Consider the following 17,142-nt stretch of genomic DNA (forward strand, 5'->3'; position numbering starts at 1 on the left):
ACCCCTCAGTGGCCTCTGAACCACACTTTGAGAACCACTCCTATAAACAAATAAGACTGAATCAGCCTATGGTACCCAGAAATCATAAAATTCTTAACTGTTTCTCTCAAGCACAAAATTTCCGCTGGTCCACTTCCCATTCATTACTGCTTTGTTCTTTTTAATTGTTCTTAGATCACTTTCCTTATTTAACTACAGTCTGACAAAGCTGATAACAGAATATACAGTTTCCTTATAAAAATCAAGTCAAATGACATAAAAGGAAAATAAAATCTTTATACTTTTCTAGTCCTTTTTATGATTAAAAAATAATGGCCTTTCTTTAGGTCCTGGGCTTTTGTTGATTGGATAACTATTCAATCATGAAGGTTTTACCTGAATTTTGTTTTAAATTTTAGGCTTTTTCTTCATTTTATCTACTTCTAGTGTATATATATGCATAAATAGGTATATACCATTTGGCTTCTGATAATGCTCTAGGGGGGCCCTTATGGACTTTTTTTTTTTAAGAGACAGAATCTTGCTCTGTCACCCAAGCTAGAGTGCAGTGGCACGTTCTTGGCTCCCTGCAACCTCTCCGCCTTCCAGGTTCAAGCAATTTTCATGTCTCAGCCTTCCAAGTAGCTGAGATTATAAGTGAGCACCACCACGTCCGGCTAATTTTTGTATTTTTAGTAGAGACAGTGTTCTGCCATGTTGGCCATGCTGGTCTCGAACTCCTGACCTCAGGTGATCTGCCCACCTCGGCCTCCCAAAGTGCTGGGATTACAGGCTTGATCCACCGCACCCCAGCCTTTTGTGGTCTTCTGGGCATATCACACTCTGGTGTGATGCAAGAGCAGTCAGAGCAAAGGCAGTTCCTAAAATAGGCATCCTGGTCAGCATTGAAAGTAGTTCGTGTTTTGTAATATTTTAACATATATAATTACTATTTTATTATCTTATGCATTTCTGGTTTTACTGGTCTTGTCAGATGGTCTTGAAAATGATTAGTTTTGGAAACATATTAAAATGCATTTTGTCTATCAAAAAAGCAGGATTAGGCCAGGCTTGGTGGCTCACACCTATAATCCCAGCACTTTGGGAGGCCGAGGCAGGCAGATCAGGAGGTCAAGAGATCGAGACCATCCTAGCCAACATGGTGAAACCCCATCTCTACTAAAAGAAAAATACAAAAATTAGCTGGGCTGGTGGCATGCACCTGTAGTCCCAGCCACTCAGGAGGCTGAGGCAGGAGAAACGCTTGAACCCAGACGGAGGTTGCAGTGAGCCAAGATGACGCCATTGCACTCCAGCCTGGTGACAGTGAGACTCCATCTCAAAAGAAAAAAAAGGGGGATTAAATATACTATGTGCAATGAACATTATGAAATATACCATATATACCGTAAACACTTCTGTTTAGACTAGTGGTTGTTATATGATTATAGATTTACTATGAGAAAACAATATTTGTATGGATTCAGATAGGGTATATATATGAACACAAAATTGATTCTGCTCTTTCTAGGTAAGTGATTAATATATTATAATTTCTCTTTATTTGATATGATACTGATATTATTTGAATTAGAATTTCTTAGCTGAGTTCTTATTCTGTGAACTGACAAGAAACATATGTGCCCTGAATTTTCTAGCGTTGGTGGAAATAGCCTAGACATTTAAATTAGGAGAAATTGCAATGGCAAATTCAGGTAGAGGTGAAAAAAACCTTAATTTAAAAGTATAAACTCGAATTTTAATACAACTTTAGCATCGATTAGAGTGGACGTTTCAAAATCAATACAGTGTGGGATAAGTGTGACCTACCTAGAGGATCATGGGTGGAAAAAGAAGATTGTTATGTGAAGTTGTAATTATTTGTTGTGTTTTTGTTCATCTGATTACAGACACTTAGAGGAAGTGTCCAAAATAAACTCAATCCCCGACCTGGAAAGGTAAGATTATTTTCTGTTTCTAGCCTTGATTCTATTTTGGTCTGATAGAGCATAACAAATTGTGCTACCACTTTCGTTTTATGCAGGTAGTGATATATAGTGAACCTGATGTCTCCGAGAAGTGCATTGAAGTTTTCAGTGACATTCAGGATTGCAGTTCTTGGAGCCTCTCTCCAGTGATACTCATAAAAGTTGTTAGAGGATGGTAAGAATGGCACTTTAAGTTCCTGATGTCGAATGTTTGTCTTTTGCATGCTTGATTACCTTTTTAGTCCTCACTACTAGTTTAAAATTATGGCTTTAGCAATGGAAAGCACAGGAAATACTACTCATGGTAAGATAAGGGATTCATATCTTAACAATGTCATTTTAAATCATGTTTCTGATTATAGCAGTGATACATGTTTATGGGAGAAAATCAGAACAGTACAGTAGAACAAGCTTCTTTTCCCATGTTTCCCCATAATATTGCTTTGAACTAATCATAAATCAGGGCCCATAACATACTTTTGGTTGATGACCTTTAAATGAGGTTGATAAGAATTGCATTAGTCGTGTTGATAGACCAGAAAGGACTTTTAAAAAATCTATAAGGAAACTTGAGAACACGTAGGAAAAGGCAAAGTAAAGAAACAATAAGGAAAAAAAATCTATAAGGAAAACAAAACAATCTGTAAAGGCATTTTTCTAATTTTTTAATGACAGTTCAGTGCAGCACTAACTTAAAATTTAATTTGCTTTCCAATATTTCCACAAAAGATTGTTTTGGTTAAGTAAAGAAACTAGTGAAAAAAAATAAATATTTTGACAGTTTCTGAAATCATTTTATCAACTTCATTGCCTCTTGGAGACACACAGGAAGCTGAGTAGAGAAAGGCAGCTTAAAAAAAGAAATAGCTGATCTGGCATAATACTTATCTTTTGATGCCTATTTGTAAACTTGTTTGAAATAAAGAGGGTAGACCTCTGGATGTTTATGGATTTAAAAATTCATAAGCTTTTCTTTTGGTCTCCATTTGATTAAATATGCAGCAGCTTTCCTGTTAGATTTCTAGGTATTTTTTCTTAATATTTTTTTCCTATGTATCCAACATAGTCATGAGAAAAACAAGTTTTGCTTTTATTCTTAAATTTGAAGACAAATGCTATTTTAATTGCTGGAGAATTGGCCACTAATATACAATATATAATAGTGGCAATTTTTTACATAAATTTTGTTTTTATAGAACAGTACTTTTCCTTTCTTTTGCAGCTTTTGTTGGCTTCTTTTTCTTGAAAGCGTAAGCATTTACACTGCCACACGTTGACATGAGGTTTTTCTTTAGTGTTTGGCTGTTGTTCGGAAGAATATTGTTAAAATGCTTTCCATTATCATATCTATAGTCTTTTGTACCAACATATTCATTGATATGACTGTAATATGTAAGTTAAAATCTCTCTAAGAGAAATGTTTTCTACACATATGAAGAGACAAAACTACACATATGATGGCTCATGCCTGTAATTCCAGCACATTGGGAGGCTGAGGTGGACAGATCACTTGAGACCAGGAGTTCAACACCAGCCTGGCCAACAAGGGGAAACCCCGTCTCTACTAAAAATACAAAAATTAGCCTGGCTTGGTGGCACATTCCTGTAATCCCAGCTACTCGGGCAGCTGAGGCAGGAGAATTGCTTGAACCTGGGAGGTGGAGGTTGCAGTAAGCCGAGATCGCACCACTGCACTCTAGCCTGGGCAACAGAGCAAGACTCTGTATCAAAAAAAAAAAAAAAAAGAGAGACAGAAAAAAACAAAAAAAACTACAGTAAACATCCATGTATCTGACATATTATCATTTATAAGTCCCCACCACCTGGCAATTACTTGGAACATTAGTAGCTCTATAGCGTCCAGATAGATAACTCCAAAGTTCTCTAAGATCCTGATATAGTTCATGAGTTATCAGAGACTCAATTATACCCAGTAAAATATTAGTGTTAGGGAGAGTTTAAGCTATTTTAATTGCTAGATAATTAGCCACTAATATACTATATATATAATGGCAATTAGCCAGGATATTTGAGTAATCAAAGCCTCTCTCACCAAGACTGGCTAATGGTTTTGCTGTGTTTTATTGTTAGTTGGATTTTGTATGAGCAACCAAATTTTGAAGGGCACTCCATTCCCTTAGAAGAAGGAGAATTGGAACTCTCTGGTCTCTGGGGTATAGAAGACATTTTGGAAAGTCACGAGGAAGCAGAGTCTGATAAGCCAGTGGTGATTGGTTCCATCAGACACGTGGTCCAGGTAGGTTGCGGTAAATCTGGATTTTATTCAACAAATATTTATGGATTCGTACTTAAAGGGAAATGTTCATTTCACGAAATAAGTGATTGGGAAACATATTTGGTGCCTTATGGATGTATTTTCTGTATTTTAAGTTTACTTGTACACTTTAAAGAATTTAAAAAGAAATATAATTGGTTAGATAATTTTTCACAACAAACCCTTAAGGTAAATCTTTTATGCCTGTCCTTCTGTTCCCATCTTCCAAATATATTTTACCTGATAACTTGGTTTAAATGAGTTCTGCATCTATGAACAGATTTTTCATTTACTTAGTGTTTTGTTTGCTGTATGAGTTGTGATTACTTTGAGTGGTTTATAGGAATTCTATTTTGGAAAATAAATAATCCAAAATAATTTGGTTGATCAACTCTAGAATTTCATGTGGATTTAACAAAATATTACTTGCTCTATTTGAGGCCACTTTATGGATGAGGTAAAATTTCTTGGTTTCTTGTTATTTGATGAGAAAAGTGTTGTCAGAGTCTTTCTTTGTGGCTCTTGGGATTTGATGATTCTTTACCTTAAAAATGCAATTAATGGTGTCTTCTAAGTAGAAAATTAAAATCCCAAGTTTTAATGGAGACGAGTGTCAAGATGCAATACAGAGAAAAGGAACATTCTGACGTGAGAATGAGTAAAGATGAGTAACAGTTTTGGCAGAGGAAAGCGTCGCCTACTTCCTGGGTCAACATTTCTGAGTAACTTAGGTGGTAATCGGTATGCTAAATGATTTATCTTGTATTTGTTTTAAGTATATAATATGAGAAGACTAAGTAAGACTTGAGAAACCCTGTTTCAAAATGTCCTCATTAATGGAATATTTTGCCTAGAGTTTTTATTTACTGCTCAAATAATATTGGTAATAAAGCAATGTTTGAAAATATCATCTGATTCCCATCATGAAGTGCCCTCTCCCCCTTTATTTTTTGAATTTTCTACCCTTTGCTGGCCATATTCTAGTCTGCTTTTTCTGCAGTTGTAATCATAATACAGGGACAATGCTGTTCCACCTGTCTATCCTAACACTGTGGTTCTCAATCCTTTTTTTTTCTCTTTATACCACTTTCCTGAAAATCACACTCCCCTTGGTAACATCTTTGGGATTGGAACTGAGGAAGGTATCAGTCTGGTGGGGTGAGGATTTGGGTGCATTCAGGAAGATGGGGAAGGAAAACAAGATCTCTTGTTCTGTCTGATAGTAGCAGACTTACTGTAGCAAAAGCTTTTCATGTTACCCCAGGTTTAGGGTTTAGCTGAATATCATATTCCATTGAAACAATGCATTATTTATTATTTAGTACATAAATGAGGTACCACTATTTATTTGTTATTTCTTCTTTCAGTGAATCTTAAGGTTGTTTCCAGTTTTTTACTGTTATAAGTAATGCCATGAGAATGTTTTTGTGCATTTAATAATTTATAATTTTCTTTTGAGATGGAGTCTTGCTCTGTCACCCAGGCTGGAGTGCAGTGGTGCAATCTCGGCTCACTGCAACTTCTGCCTCCTGGGGGTTCAAGTGATTCTCCTGCCTCAGCCTCCAGAGTAGTTGTGATTACAGGCACATGCCACAATGCCCGGCTAATTTTTGTGTTTTTAGTAGAGATGGGGTTTTGCCATGTTGGCCAGGCTGCTCTTGAACTCCTGACCTCAGGTGATCTGCCCGCCTCGGCCTCCCAAAGGGCTGGGATTACAGGTGTGAGCCACTGCGCCTGGCCAGTAATTTATAATTTTCTAATTTGTTTCCTTGAGGTACATTTTTCTGAATGGTGCCATGTTAAAGGGTATGGTTATAGCTCCTGATATGTCATGGATTATATTTTCTTTACAGATCATGTGCATGGTTTCTTGAAACATAAACATAAGTCAGAGCATATATTTTAGAGGTTACCTTTTTAGTTCATTAGAGTTGTTCCTTTTGATAACATTTGAAAAGCCTCATCTGAGCTTATTCAGGTGTTAAAATTTCTTCTGTTGCTCAGTTTACCCAACTCAGCTGCACAGGTGAGGTTCAATAAATATTCCATTAATGCTTAGGCACTCGACCAGGTGAGGCCTTTTGAAGACTGTTTGGACCACAGATATGCGGGGCATGGAACAATGACCAAAGTACAGAGATTTGTAAATCACTATGAATGTGTGCTTTTGCTTTTATGACTTAGATCAAACCAATATCATAAAGGTTTACTCAGTCAAGGAGAGTTACCACAAATCAACAGAGGGCTTTATGGACACAAAACAGTGGCTGAGGAAGACTCCAAGAGCAGCCATTCTACAGACTAAAGTCTCCGTGCTTGGATAATTATATCAGAGCAAAGGAACCAAAACCCCAAACCAAGGAGGGTCAAGTGAGGATGAGAAAAATAAATATATTCCAAAACTCAAATAAAATACGTTTCTGATGATCTTTGCTTGAATGCAACACTGAGTTATATAACTAAAGCAAGTGTATCTGCCCCAAAATAGGTGGATTATTAGTTCATGGATGGAAACAGGAAAGGGCTAAAATGGCAGGTACTCTGTGAAATGTATTTGTATATTTAAAGCTCATTTTGATTAGTTGTAAGAAGAAGAAGAATGAGCTTACTAGAGAGTTAAATGTATGGTGCAATTCTTACTGTCTATGCATCTATATTTTTTCAGGATTACAGAGTTAGTCACATTGACTTATTTACTGAACCAGAAGGGTTAGGAATCCTAAGTTCCTACTTTGATGATACTGAAGAAATGCAGGGATTTGGTGTAATGCAGAAGACTTGTTCCATGAAAGTACATTGGGGCACGTAAGTATTTTTTTTCAAAGACAATTTTAATGAAGTTTTTTTGTGAGTGTAGTACTGGAAAAATGACTTAAGATACTCTGATTTGTCATCCTGTTACGTAATTATTAACTGTAAGGTATATTTTTGTAAGACACATAAAATTCTGGTTCTTTTGCACCTATGTTATGATTCATCTCTCTTAAAATAATATAGATTTAATATAGGAAATGTTGGGGCAGGAATTGAATTTTAATGTAAGGCTTTCCTTGTCACAGAGGAAGCTGATTTATTCAAAGCTGAGTAGCAGATTATATTTTCATGATGATTCAGAGGAGGTAATTCAAAGCACACGCCTCTGATATTTCTGGGGGGGGATGGAAGCCAGCACACATGGTACTTCCTTGAATATTTTCACACAATGCTGGTTCAAAGCCCCTAGGAGATTGGTTTCACAAATCACAGGAAACAGCAAGAATATTTTGAAGGAAATGGGAATACCTCAGATAGGGGAGAAATGAGGATAGAAAGTACAGACTGCAATACTAAAGAATGTGGTCTCCAAGGTGAAGCACAAAGCCCCGCGGCACGTGAAAGACATTCACTGAGATGCAGGAAAAAACACGAAAGCTTCTTTCTATTTGATTAAAGTCTCCACCTCTTAAGATTTTATTTTTGTATATGTTTTCTAATATGCATAATGTATTAGTTCAGTGGTAATGTATATAATTTATAAATATTCATATATTCAGAGAATGCTGAAATGTTTTTACTAATGGTTTAGACAGTCAAAAAAGTTTACAGTCTGTCCCTAAAGTGGTATGGAGTATCTCCGCAGTGAACAATGGAGTATCTCCGCAGTGAACAATAAGGCACTCCTTAATCATGCTTTTTGCATTCTATTTATTACTAAAAGTCTCGGTTTGCCATTGTTCATATCTTAGAAAAATGATTTGATTGTGCAAAATGTAGGAATAGGATCAGTTACAGATCACAGAATCTGATTTTTGATCCTCAGAAATCAGAAACTAAAAACTTCTAGGCAACTTAACAGGAAGTGTGGCTATTGAGAACTGGTAGCAGCTATCCTTGAGTAGTTGGAAGGTGGTCATATAGAAGAGATATTAGACTTGCTCTCTGTTATTCCGTAGCAGGTCCCAGGAAAAACCAGTAGAAATGAGAGAGATGGATTTTGACTTGACCCAGGGAAGAACTTTCTGATGGTTAATACAGTTAAAATGGAAGTGGCTGCCTTGTTAGGTGGAGAGTTTCTCATCGCAAGGGGTATTCAAGTAGAGGATGGACAAGAATTTATCCAGGGCTTTGTAGGGGAAGGAAAGTATGAGTTAGATACCTCCTTTATGACAGTTTGTTCATTTATTTATTTACTTTTAACATTTTGAAATACAACACACCTAGAAAAAAGTTCACAGAAGGTAAATGTACACTTAAACAAATAAAGTGAGCACCCAAGTAGACACCACTTGAGCCAAGAACTGGAACATTACCAGCACTCCAGAAGCCCGAGGGTGTTCTTTCCCTATGGCAGCCCCTCTCAGAAAACAACCTCCCTCTCCCAGAAGAGTAAAAAAATGGCAAGGGAAGACTATAGTGATGGTTCGTCAATATACAAAGGTGTAGTTATTAGGGCAGAATTTGGGGTGTAGAGAATAATGTTCATTTAAATATCTCCTCTTGATGTATAAAGTTATTTTCCAAGGGTAGTATACATTTTACTGCTTCTTAAATTATTTTTAATTGACACATAATAATTGCACATATTTATGGGGTACAATGTGATGTTTTGATACACGTGTACATTGCATAATGATCAAATCAGGGAAATTAGCAAATCCATCACCTCAAACACGTGTTATTTCTTTGTGGTGAGATCATTCAGAATCCTCTCTTCTAGCTATTTTGAAATAATCAAAAATATTATTGTTAATCATAGTTACCCTACTGTGCAATAGAACACCAGAACTTATTCTATTGTATATTTTTACCACATTTTCTTTATTTTTTCATCTGTTGATGGACACTCAGGCTGATTCTGTATCTTGGCTATTACGAATAGTGCTGCAATAAACATGCACGTGCACGTATCCTTTGACATACTTGATTTCATTTCCTTTGGATATATACTCAGTAGTGAGATTGCAAGATCACACAGTAGTTCTAGTTTTAATTTTTTGAGGAGCCTCCATACTGTTTTCCATAGTGGCTGTGCTAATTTATATTCCCATCAATAGCGTGGAAGAGTTCCCTTTGCTCCACATCCTTACCAACACTTGTTATATTGTGTCTTTTTGATAATAGCCTTTCTAACTGGAGTGAGGTGGTATCTCATTGTGGTTTTGATTTGCATTTCCCTGATCTTGAGTGATGTTGAATATTTTTTCATATACCTCTCGGCCATTTGTGTGTCTTCTTTAGAGAAATGTACTGCTTTTAGCATACATTTTGAGTTACATCAGTTGGTACCCTGTAGTCCTTAAAAGGCTCTGAAATTTTTAAAGGTGGTGAATTTAGAAGTAGAAATTAGGAAAGGCTTTTATTTCCTCTGCATACCCTGTCAAAATATGACAAGAAATTGGGACTTTAACAAATATAAACCCAAAAGAGTGTCTATGAGATGTATTAAGTATATTCAGTAAATCTGTTAATCAAGCATCTACCAAGTGCCAGGTGCTTTTCTAGTCACTGGGAATACAGCAGTGAAGACATAAAATGATGTTCCCACTCTCCTGGAGCTGTCAGTCTAGTAGGAATAAACAACACAAATATATATATAATGTGTCAGATGGCAAAGGCTACAAGAAACATAAATTACAGAGAGGGGCAGGTATGTTGCTATTTTAGATGGGGTGGCTAGTAAAGGACTCTGGTGACATTTTAGGCAGGGACTGGCAGGAAGTGAGGGAGTCTGCCCTGGAGCTAGCTGAGGGAAGAGGGGCAGGGAGCCAGTCCCAGAGAGGAAGCACACCATTTGCAAAAGCCCTTCTGGGCATGCTTGGGCAATAGCTAAGAGGCCAAGGTGACTGAAGCTGAGTGGACTAGGAGGTTAGGATAGGAGAGGGCTCAGGTCACATCTGGCCTTTCAGGCCTTGGGGAGGAGGATTTAGATTTTCTCTAAGTGGCATGGAAAATCATTGGAGAATTTTGATCTAACTTGTGTTATTAACAGAAGGATCAGCCTGACTGTTCGTATAGAAAATAATCTATAAAGAGGCAAAGGTGGAAGCCAAGAAACCACATAGGATGCACTCGCAATCATACAGCCAAGAATGGATGGTGGCTTAGATATGCAATGGTGGTGGTGGGAAATGGTCAGACATTGGATGCATTTTGAAGGTAGAACTAACAGCATTTCTGACAGATTGTGTGTGGTGTATGAGGGGCCGAGACAGCCCAGGGTTTGGAACCCCAACACTTATTGAGACGAAGAAGACTTGGAGGAGCAGGATAGGAGAGAGTGAGATTCAGGAGCTCAGTTTTGGACAGGTTAAGGCTGAGATGCCAACTGCAAATTCAAGTAAGTGGGCAGGAAGGTGACTAGGTGTGTGAGGCTGGAGTTCAGGGGAGAGGCTGGAGGCATAAATTTAGGAGTCATTGACATAGAGAATGCATTTAAACCAGGCACAGGACACGGTCACAAAAGGGAGTGGGTGTAGTTAAGGGAAGAGAAGGCACTTTTGTATTTAAAGACTGGGAAGAAAAGTGGAAATCTAAGCAAAAGAAAATGCCTTCATCTCTTGCTGCCTTTAATTTTTTTACATGAAATAAGTCTATACAGTTTTTTTTAAAGAATTAATGTCAGGTTGAGAAACATCACTTTCCTTAGAAAAGAATGAAAAAGGCATCTGCTATCATATTTTAATCAGTGTCTGGAGGGTGCCATGACTCAGGCTTGGCTATGTTGAAGCACATTAAGCTACCTTAAATGATATTTCTTACCTTTCCAGTATGTTTAGTTTTGTCTCCTAGGTGGTAGTTACGAGCCTGTCACAGTGTACAATTTATGACAGGTTTGTGTCATGATGGGCATCTTTTTTTCTGGCTGTTCATTTCTGTTGTCATTAGGATAGTGGAACACTGCCTCGGATATTAATTCAAAGTTTGGGCTCGTTGAACTTGGTTGGTGAGCTTAGACACCAGGTCATTAGTGTTTTTATAGATCTCAAAGGAAAGCCTCAAGGGGTTGAGAAGATGTAACTGATAGTAAGCACTCAAGCTCATTTTGCTTCTGCTGATGCACCAGTTCCCCTGAAGTGGGATAAGAAGTCTTTGCTGTGGAGGGAACTCCTGAGGAATCCATTAGGTGATTTATTCCAGGGCCCATTCACTCTAGATTAAGCTCTTCTACTCATATACAAAATAAGGGTATTACCTGTCTTGTCAAATTCTTATTTGAGGAGATGAGTAATTTCTAACTAAATTTGCCCTTCAGATTCTGTTGAGAGTAATTTGTTTTTAAATCTTTCTTTTAAGCAGCTGGCTAATCCTAGCACCCATCCTCCCAGAAGTGAAAGTAGAAGTGGGGGTTAGTATATTTATAACAAACAAAAGCAAAGAAGTTTAGAACTTCAAAGGGAGTATAAAGATGATCTGGCCCAACACCATCATTTGACTGAGGAAGACAAGCTTTAGTCACTTTCTCCAGACTAGGGTTAGCTGTTAGCAGAATGTGTACTAGAATGCAGGTGTTCTAAAGTCAAGGAACTTCTTTTTTAATGGACAAACATTATTTGATCATTTTTACTGTGTAATATTTGACATATACAGAAGAATATATGTATATATGTGAACTATGAAGCCCAATAATAAAACAATCCCCCGTGGACCCACCACCCAACTTACAACCTAGACCATTACCAACATTGCTACAGAACCTGGTGTAGCGCACCCTGGTTACACATGTAACCACACTCCTAAGATTACTCAGATTGATGGGTACATCTGTATGTATTTTTTTCATTGCTGTGTAATATTCACTGTATATTTCATTGTGGAATATACCATATCAGAGCCCAATTTTTTATTATAAAAGTTTTCAAACATACAGAAAAGTAGGAAGAACAGTTCAGTGAACACCAGTGTACCATTCACTTTTACCCAATAACTGTTAACATTTTGCCATATTTGTGTTATCATTTTTCTGAACACTTGAATGTACATTGGAGATATCATGACCCTTCATCCATATAGGATTCAGCCTGACTCTCTTTCTAATGATATTCTCCTGCATAACTATCATTATTACATCTGAGAAAATTCACAAGGTGTCCATGATAATATCTGTTCTATAGCCCATCACCAAATGTTCCCAATTGCTTCAGGAATGTCTTATAGATTTGCGTTTTCAAATCAGAATCCAATCAAGGTTCATACAATGCATTTGATTGTTCTGTCTCTTTAAGTCTCTTTTTAAAAATCTCTAAAATACCTCATCTTTGTTTCCCAAGCCACTAACTTTTAAAAAGATTTAGGCCAGCTGTTTTAGAGAGTGTGCCACATTCTAGTTTTGTCTGAGTGTTCCCTCATGCTACTATTTAGCTTGTTCTTCTGTTGCCTGAATTTCCTATCTACTATGGCTTAGGTCCCGAGGTATGGTTAGGTTCAGGCCAAACAGTTTTGGCATGGATACTTCGTATAGGTAGCGCCATATATTTACGTTGCATCACAGCAGGTGGCACATGCTAACTAGCTTGCCCATTAGCAATACCAAGTTTGATTGCTTGGTTAAAGTGGTACCTCCTCCATCTTTCCATTGTAAAGGTTCATTTTCCCCTTTGACATTCACAGCCCCCTCTCTTGTGAATAACCTCAAAGTCAGTACATTCATATTTAATTTTTCAAGTATCCAGTTGGTTTCTGTGAATGGCCAATATTCATGGACAGCCATATCTAGGGAACAAAACTTAAGATCCATCTGGAAGTGCTGTTTTTGGTTTAAGAACAAGTGAACAAGATAAGACTGATTTTTCTTGTGTGACTCAAGGGGTATTTCTAAAAGAGTAATTAGACAAATATTTTTAATAAACAGATGGCCATTATTACTTTAACAATATTAATTTGTAGGTATACATTTGTCTGTTTAAGAAAATAAGCTTGGACTTTATAATCATACTGTTTGTTACGTACAACTATAAAGTTGTACTTTTTAATCTATATTGGCAAAAGCTTATGACCTAAGTGCATGGGAAAATAAAAGATTACCTTTAGAAACTGAAATAACACTGCCTGGAGATAGTTTCCCCCTCTCCTGATGGCCTCATAAATAATGTATCTTATTGGAACAGAATTTAGAAAAAGTGAATCATACTCTGTATATGAGTTTTCAAATTCCAAAGTCCACCCAACATTAATAAATGTCTGTTTGAATTACCCAGCAGGCCTTCAGCACTCATTTACTAAGGAAGAACTTTCAGAACAGCAGTCTTTTCAAATGCATTCATTTATGTGTTCAGTTTTTTCACAAATTCCCCTCTACCTAGAATGACTTTCCTCCATAAATGTTATGCAACTAAACCGCATGCTTCAACAAAAGTGAAATGTTTAGTATTAGATGAATAAATCCTCTTTGAACTCAAGCTATAGAAGGAAAAACTTAATGAAAAGGTCCTTTGGTAAGGATCATTTCAAAATCTCAGACCACTTGCTCATGAGCCATACATTCAGTTTATGAAAAATTAAGCTTTAAAGAAGTCAGACTTCGGAGCCTGCTTGGTACATACACATACCATAATGTGTTACAGAACTGCCATTATTTTGTTAGAGAAAAAATCCATGGGTAGTGTGCCTGTGATAACTTTGAGCTCCAGAATACATGTAGTGTATCCTTGGCTGTCATGCTTTAAACATAAGGAAGTTTAAAGTACCCTATTCTTAGCCTCTGTTTTCTTGTGCTTTAGAAGCATTACAGTAGTATTTAAAAGATAAGCCTCTTTTTTTCCTTAAGGTAACTTTTTTTTTGAAGCATAACATTTGTACAAAAAGGTTCATAAACCCTAAATATATAAGCTGAGTGAACTTTCACAAAGTGAATACGCAAGAGCAATCACCACTCAGATCAAGAAAAAGAACATTCCCAGCATCGCAGAAACCCCTTTCATTTGTGCGTCTTCCTAGTCATCTTCACGCCCTCTACCCAGCAACCATCATCCTGACTTCTAACACTGTAGTTCTGACCTCTTACCCATATCCCACACCTGGCCTCCCAACATTCATTCATGTGTGTGTTGTCAAATTATCAGTAGGAGCCTGGTTATAAATCACTGTATAATTAGAGAGTCTAGAGAAGTTACCAATTTATCCAGTGGAATCTTCAACAAAACCCATCGCCAAAAATGTGCCTTGGGCCAAAATTGGGAAGAAGAAAAAAGCAAAGAGGGAGGTGTCAGACCCATTTTGTTGGTAAAAGGTTTCATTTAGAGCCACTCTCTTCTTGGCATGGTGTTCTGGGGAACACAACAACATGGTGGAGTACCACGGCTAGGACATTTTAGTGAAACTCATCAAATTGGTGAGTGTAAGTGATCACTAAGAAGTCTATGTTTGTTTATGAAGTGGGTACATTAACCCCTCTCATATAGAAAACTCACTTCTTCAGCATCCTTACCTTCTTGGAACCCCTCCCAGGAACCAAGACATTTACAAGAAGACCTTGTAAACTTTAGAGACAGGGCTAATAGGCATGGTTTTCTGGTTTCCTGATTTCTGGCACGTTAGAGGAGGGTGGGGCTGCTGGTTCCCGACTGAAGCAGAAGCCACAGCTGACAAGCTGATAGAAGGGTGTGGTATTGAAAAGTCATAACAATCAGAACCAAGAACTCAAAAAACTTTGCAGCCTGGAAACAAGCAGTCCCACAGACCTTCAGAGCCCCCCGAGGACACCACTGTGCATTAAATAATGCTCACAGTGATGATCCTGAGTAACTGTGAAAAGAGTAAACTGTGTTCAGTGCACTTCCTGTAATGAGAAAAATTGCCATCACCAAAAAGATTAGGGCTGGGCATGGTGGCTCACACCTGTAATGCCAGCACTTTGGGAGGCTGAGGCTGAGGGATCACCTGAGGCCAGGAGTTCGAAACCAGCCTGGCCAACATGGTGAGACCCCCCCCCCCACCCCCAGTAAAAAAAAATGCAAAATGCAAAACTTAGTTGGGTGCAGTGATGTGTGCCTGTACTCCTAGCTACTTGGAAGGCTGAGGCAGGAGAATCGTTTGAACCAGGAGGCAGAGGTTGCAGTGAGCCGAGAGCAAGCCACTGTACTCCAGCCTGGGCAACAGAGTAAGACTCCGTCAAAAGAAAAAAAAAAATTGATTAGGAACCTGGATCTGGAATCGGCTTGAATCATTCCAGCCTTTCATACTCACAGCTGTGTGGCCTTGGGCACCTTACTTATCTATCTAACGGGGAACAACAGCATCTCTTCCTCATAGCATTGCTGTGAGGATTAGATGAAATTCTGAGTGGATTCCTTTTATGCTCTAGGGAGATGTTAGCTGTTACTAATGTTTGGCACCATGACAAATGATTAGGTGGAACTTAGGAGCAATTAATAATATAAATTAAAATAAGGGGACAAAGCCAGCCAAGGAGAAAAGTGAAAGATCAAGAAGAGGAGCATATAATGGCTTTATTTTTCCTTGAGTCTAGTGTGATTCTAACATCTAAGTCCAGCCGTTCATTGTGTGGGTCCATATCCTCTCCTGTTCTTTTCCTCTCATCCTGGGTACCAGACAGAAGGAAAAACTGAAACAAATGATGTGTTGGCTCCCTTTCTTTCCTTCCATGGTGGCTGTTTAGGTGGCTGATTTATGAAGAACCTGGATTTCAGGGTGTTCCTTTCATCCTGGAACCTGGTGAATACCCTGACTTGTCCTTCTGGGATACAGAAGCAGCGTACATTGGATCCATGCGGCCTCTGAAAATGGTAAAAATGAAATCCAAATGTTCTTGTGGTGATTCTTTGTCAGCTTGACATGGTAATTCACAGGGTGTGACTCTGAAGCAATAAAGCTGACTTTTAAGAAACAAATTTGTAGCAGATTGGACCTATTGCTTAATAGAAATTATGGAAACAGTAACTTGCTAGATGCTATAGATTAAAAAAAAGAAAAAAAAAAAGCAGGTAAGACTATGTCCTTTGTCTTTAAGGCATTCTCAGCCATGCAGACCTGCAGATGGGTGCACAAAGCTTCAGCCCAGTGTAGGTTTAACAAGTGAGGAAAGTGAAGAATTAAACATTGGTGGAAAAACAGGACAAAGATACATCCAATTCCAAGTTATGGGTGATGTGACAGAAAAGGGGGATAATTAGGAAAGCTTCATGCTAAATTAAATTCAGTCTTAAAAAATTAGCAGGATGATTTTTTAGACGGAGCTGTTGGTGAATGCACTGCGTGAGCCAGGGTGCAGCCTGGGAGAGAGAGAGCAGGGCACGCTGAGGACCGGCTCGGCTGCGCTGGGTGGTGGCTTGGGGGTCGCTGGGGCTGGACCAAATGAGTGTTGTCCTCCTGAGTATCTGCTGTGGAAGGAGCCTTGTGCTTCCTCTCCCTTGTCCCAGTGTCTTGCTTTGTTCTTTATCTCTTCCACTAGACTGTCAGCTTTGGGAGGAAGCAGGCCACATCTGTCTTGTCCCCAGTGTTGAGTGCAGTGTGTGCTGCAGCATAGAAGTTGTTCCCTAAGGACCCACGGCGAGATGAGGCTCCCAATACAAACATGTTTTTGAAACTGTACTTCGCACTTGGCTTCTGAGACAGTTTGAGACAAATTAGAAACTTAGAAAGACAATTTTTTTTTTAATCTTAACTTTACCCCTCCTCCCAAAGTATTTGGTTTAATTATCTGTATGTTGGCTGGTCTTAATGCAAATGATTTGGGCTTTTGTTTCTAAAATGAAACTCACTTTCAAAGAACAAAGTTTTGTTATTTTTGTGAATGTATGAAAGAATTCATCCAGGTTTTAGGAGCAGTTTGTAATGATGATGAAAAATCTGCAAAGTCTATGGTGTTCGAACAGGATTACTTTTGAAAAGGTCATGTGCTTGGCTGTATAATCTCTGGGTTGCTGATAATATCAGCCACATTCCTTTTTTTTTTTTTTTTTTTTT

At 38.0% G+C, this 17,142-nt stretch overlaps 1 protein-coding gene across 1 annotated transcript in view; it reads left to right on the forward strand.

Annotated features, from left to right (window-relative positions):
• The window catches only part of CRYBG1 (crystallin beta-gamma domain containing 1), a 216,555-nt gene that overhangs the window by 170,791 nt on the left and 28,622 nt on the right, over positions 1-17,142 (forward strand). The window contains 6 exon segments of the mRNA XM_017878581.1: positions 1,890-1,937; positions 2,024-2,142; positions 4,059-4,224; positions 6,908-7,047; positions 15,836-16,000; positions 16,187-16,325. Coding sequence (XP_017734070.1) covers positions 1,890-1,937; positions 2,024-2,142; positions 4,059-4,224; positions 6,908-7,047; positions 15,836-16,000; positions 16,187-16,325 — 777 coding nt within the window.

Source organism: Rhinopithecus bieti, unplaced genomic scaffold (assembly GCF_001698545.2).
Source record: "Rhinopithecus bieti isolate Rb0 unplaced genomic scaffold, ASM169854v2 scaffold_10614, whole genome shotgun sequence".
Taxonomy (NCBI): domain Eukaryota; kingdom Metazoa; phylum Chordata; class Mammalia; order Primates; family Cercopithecidae; genus Rhinopithecus; species Rhinopithecus bieti.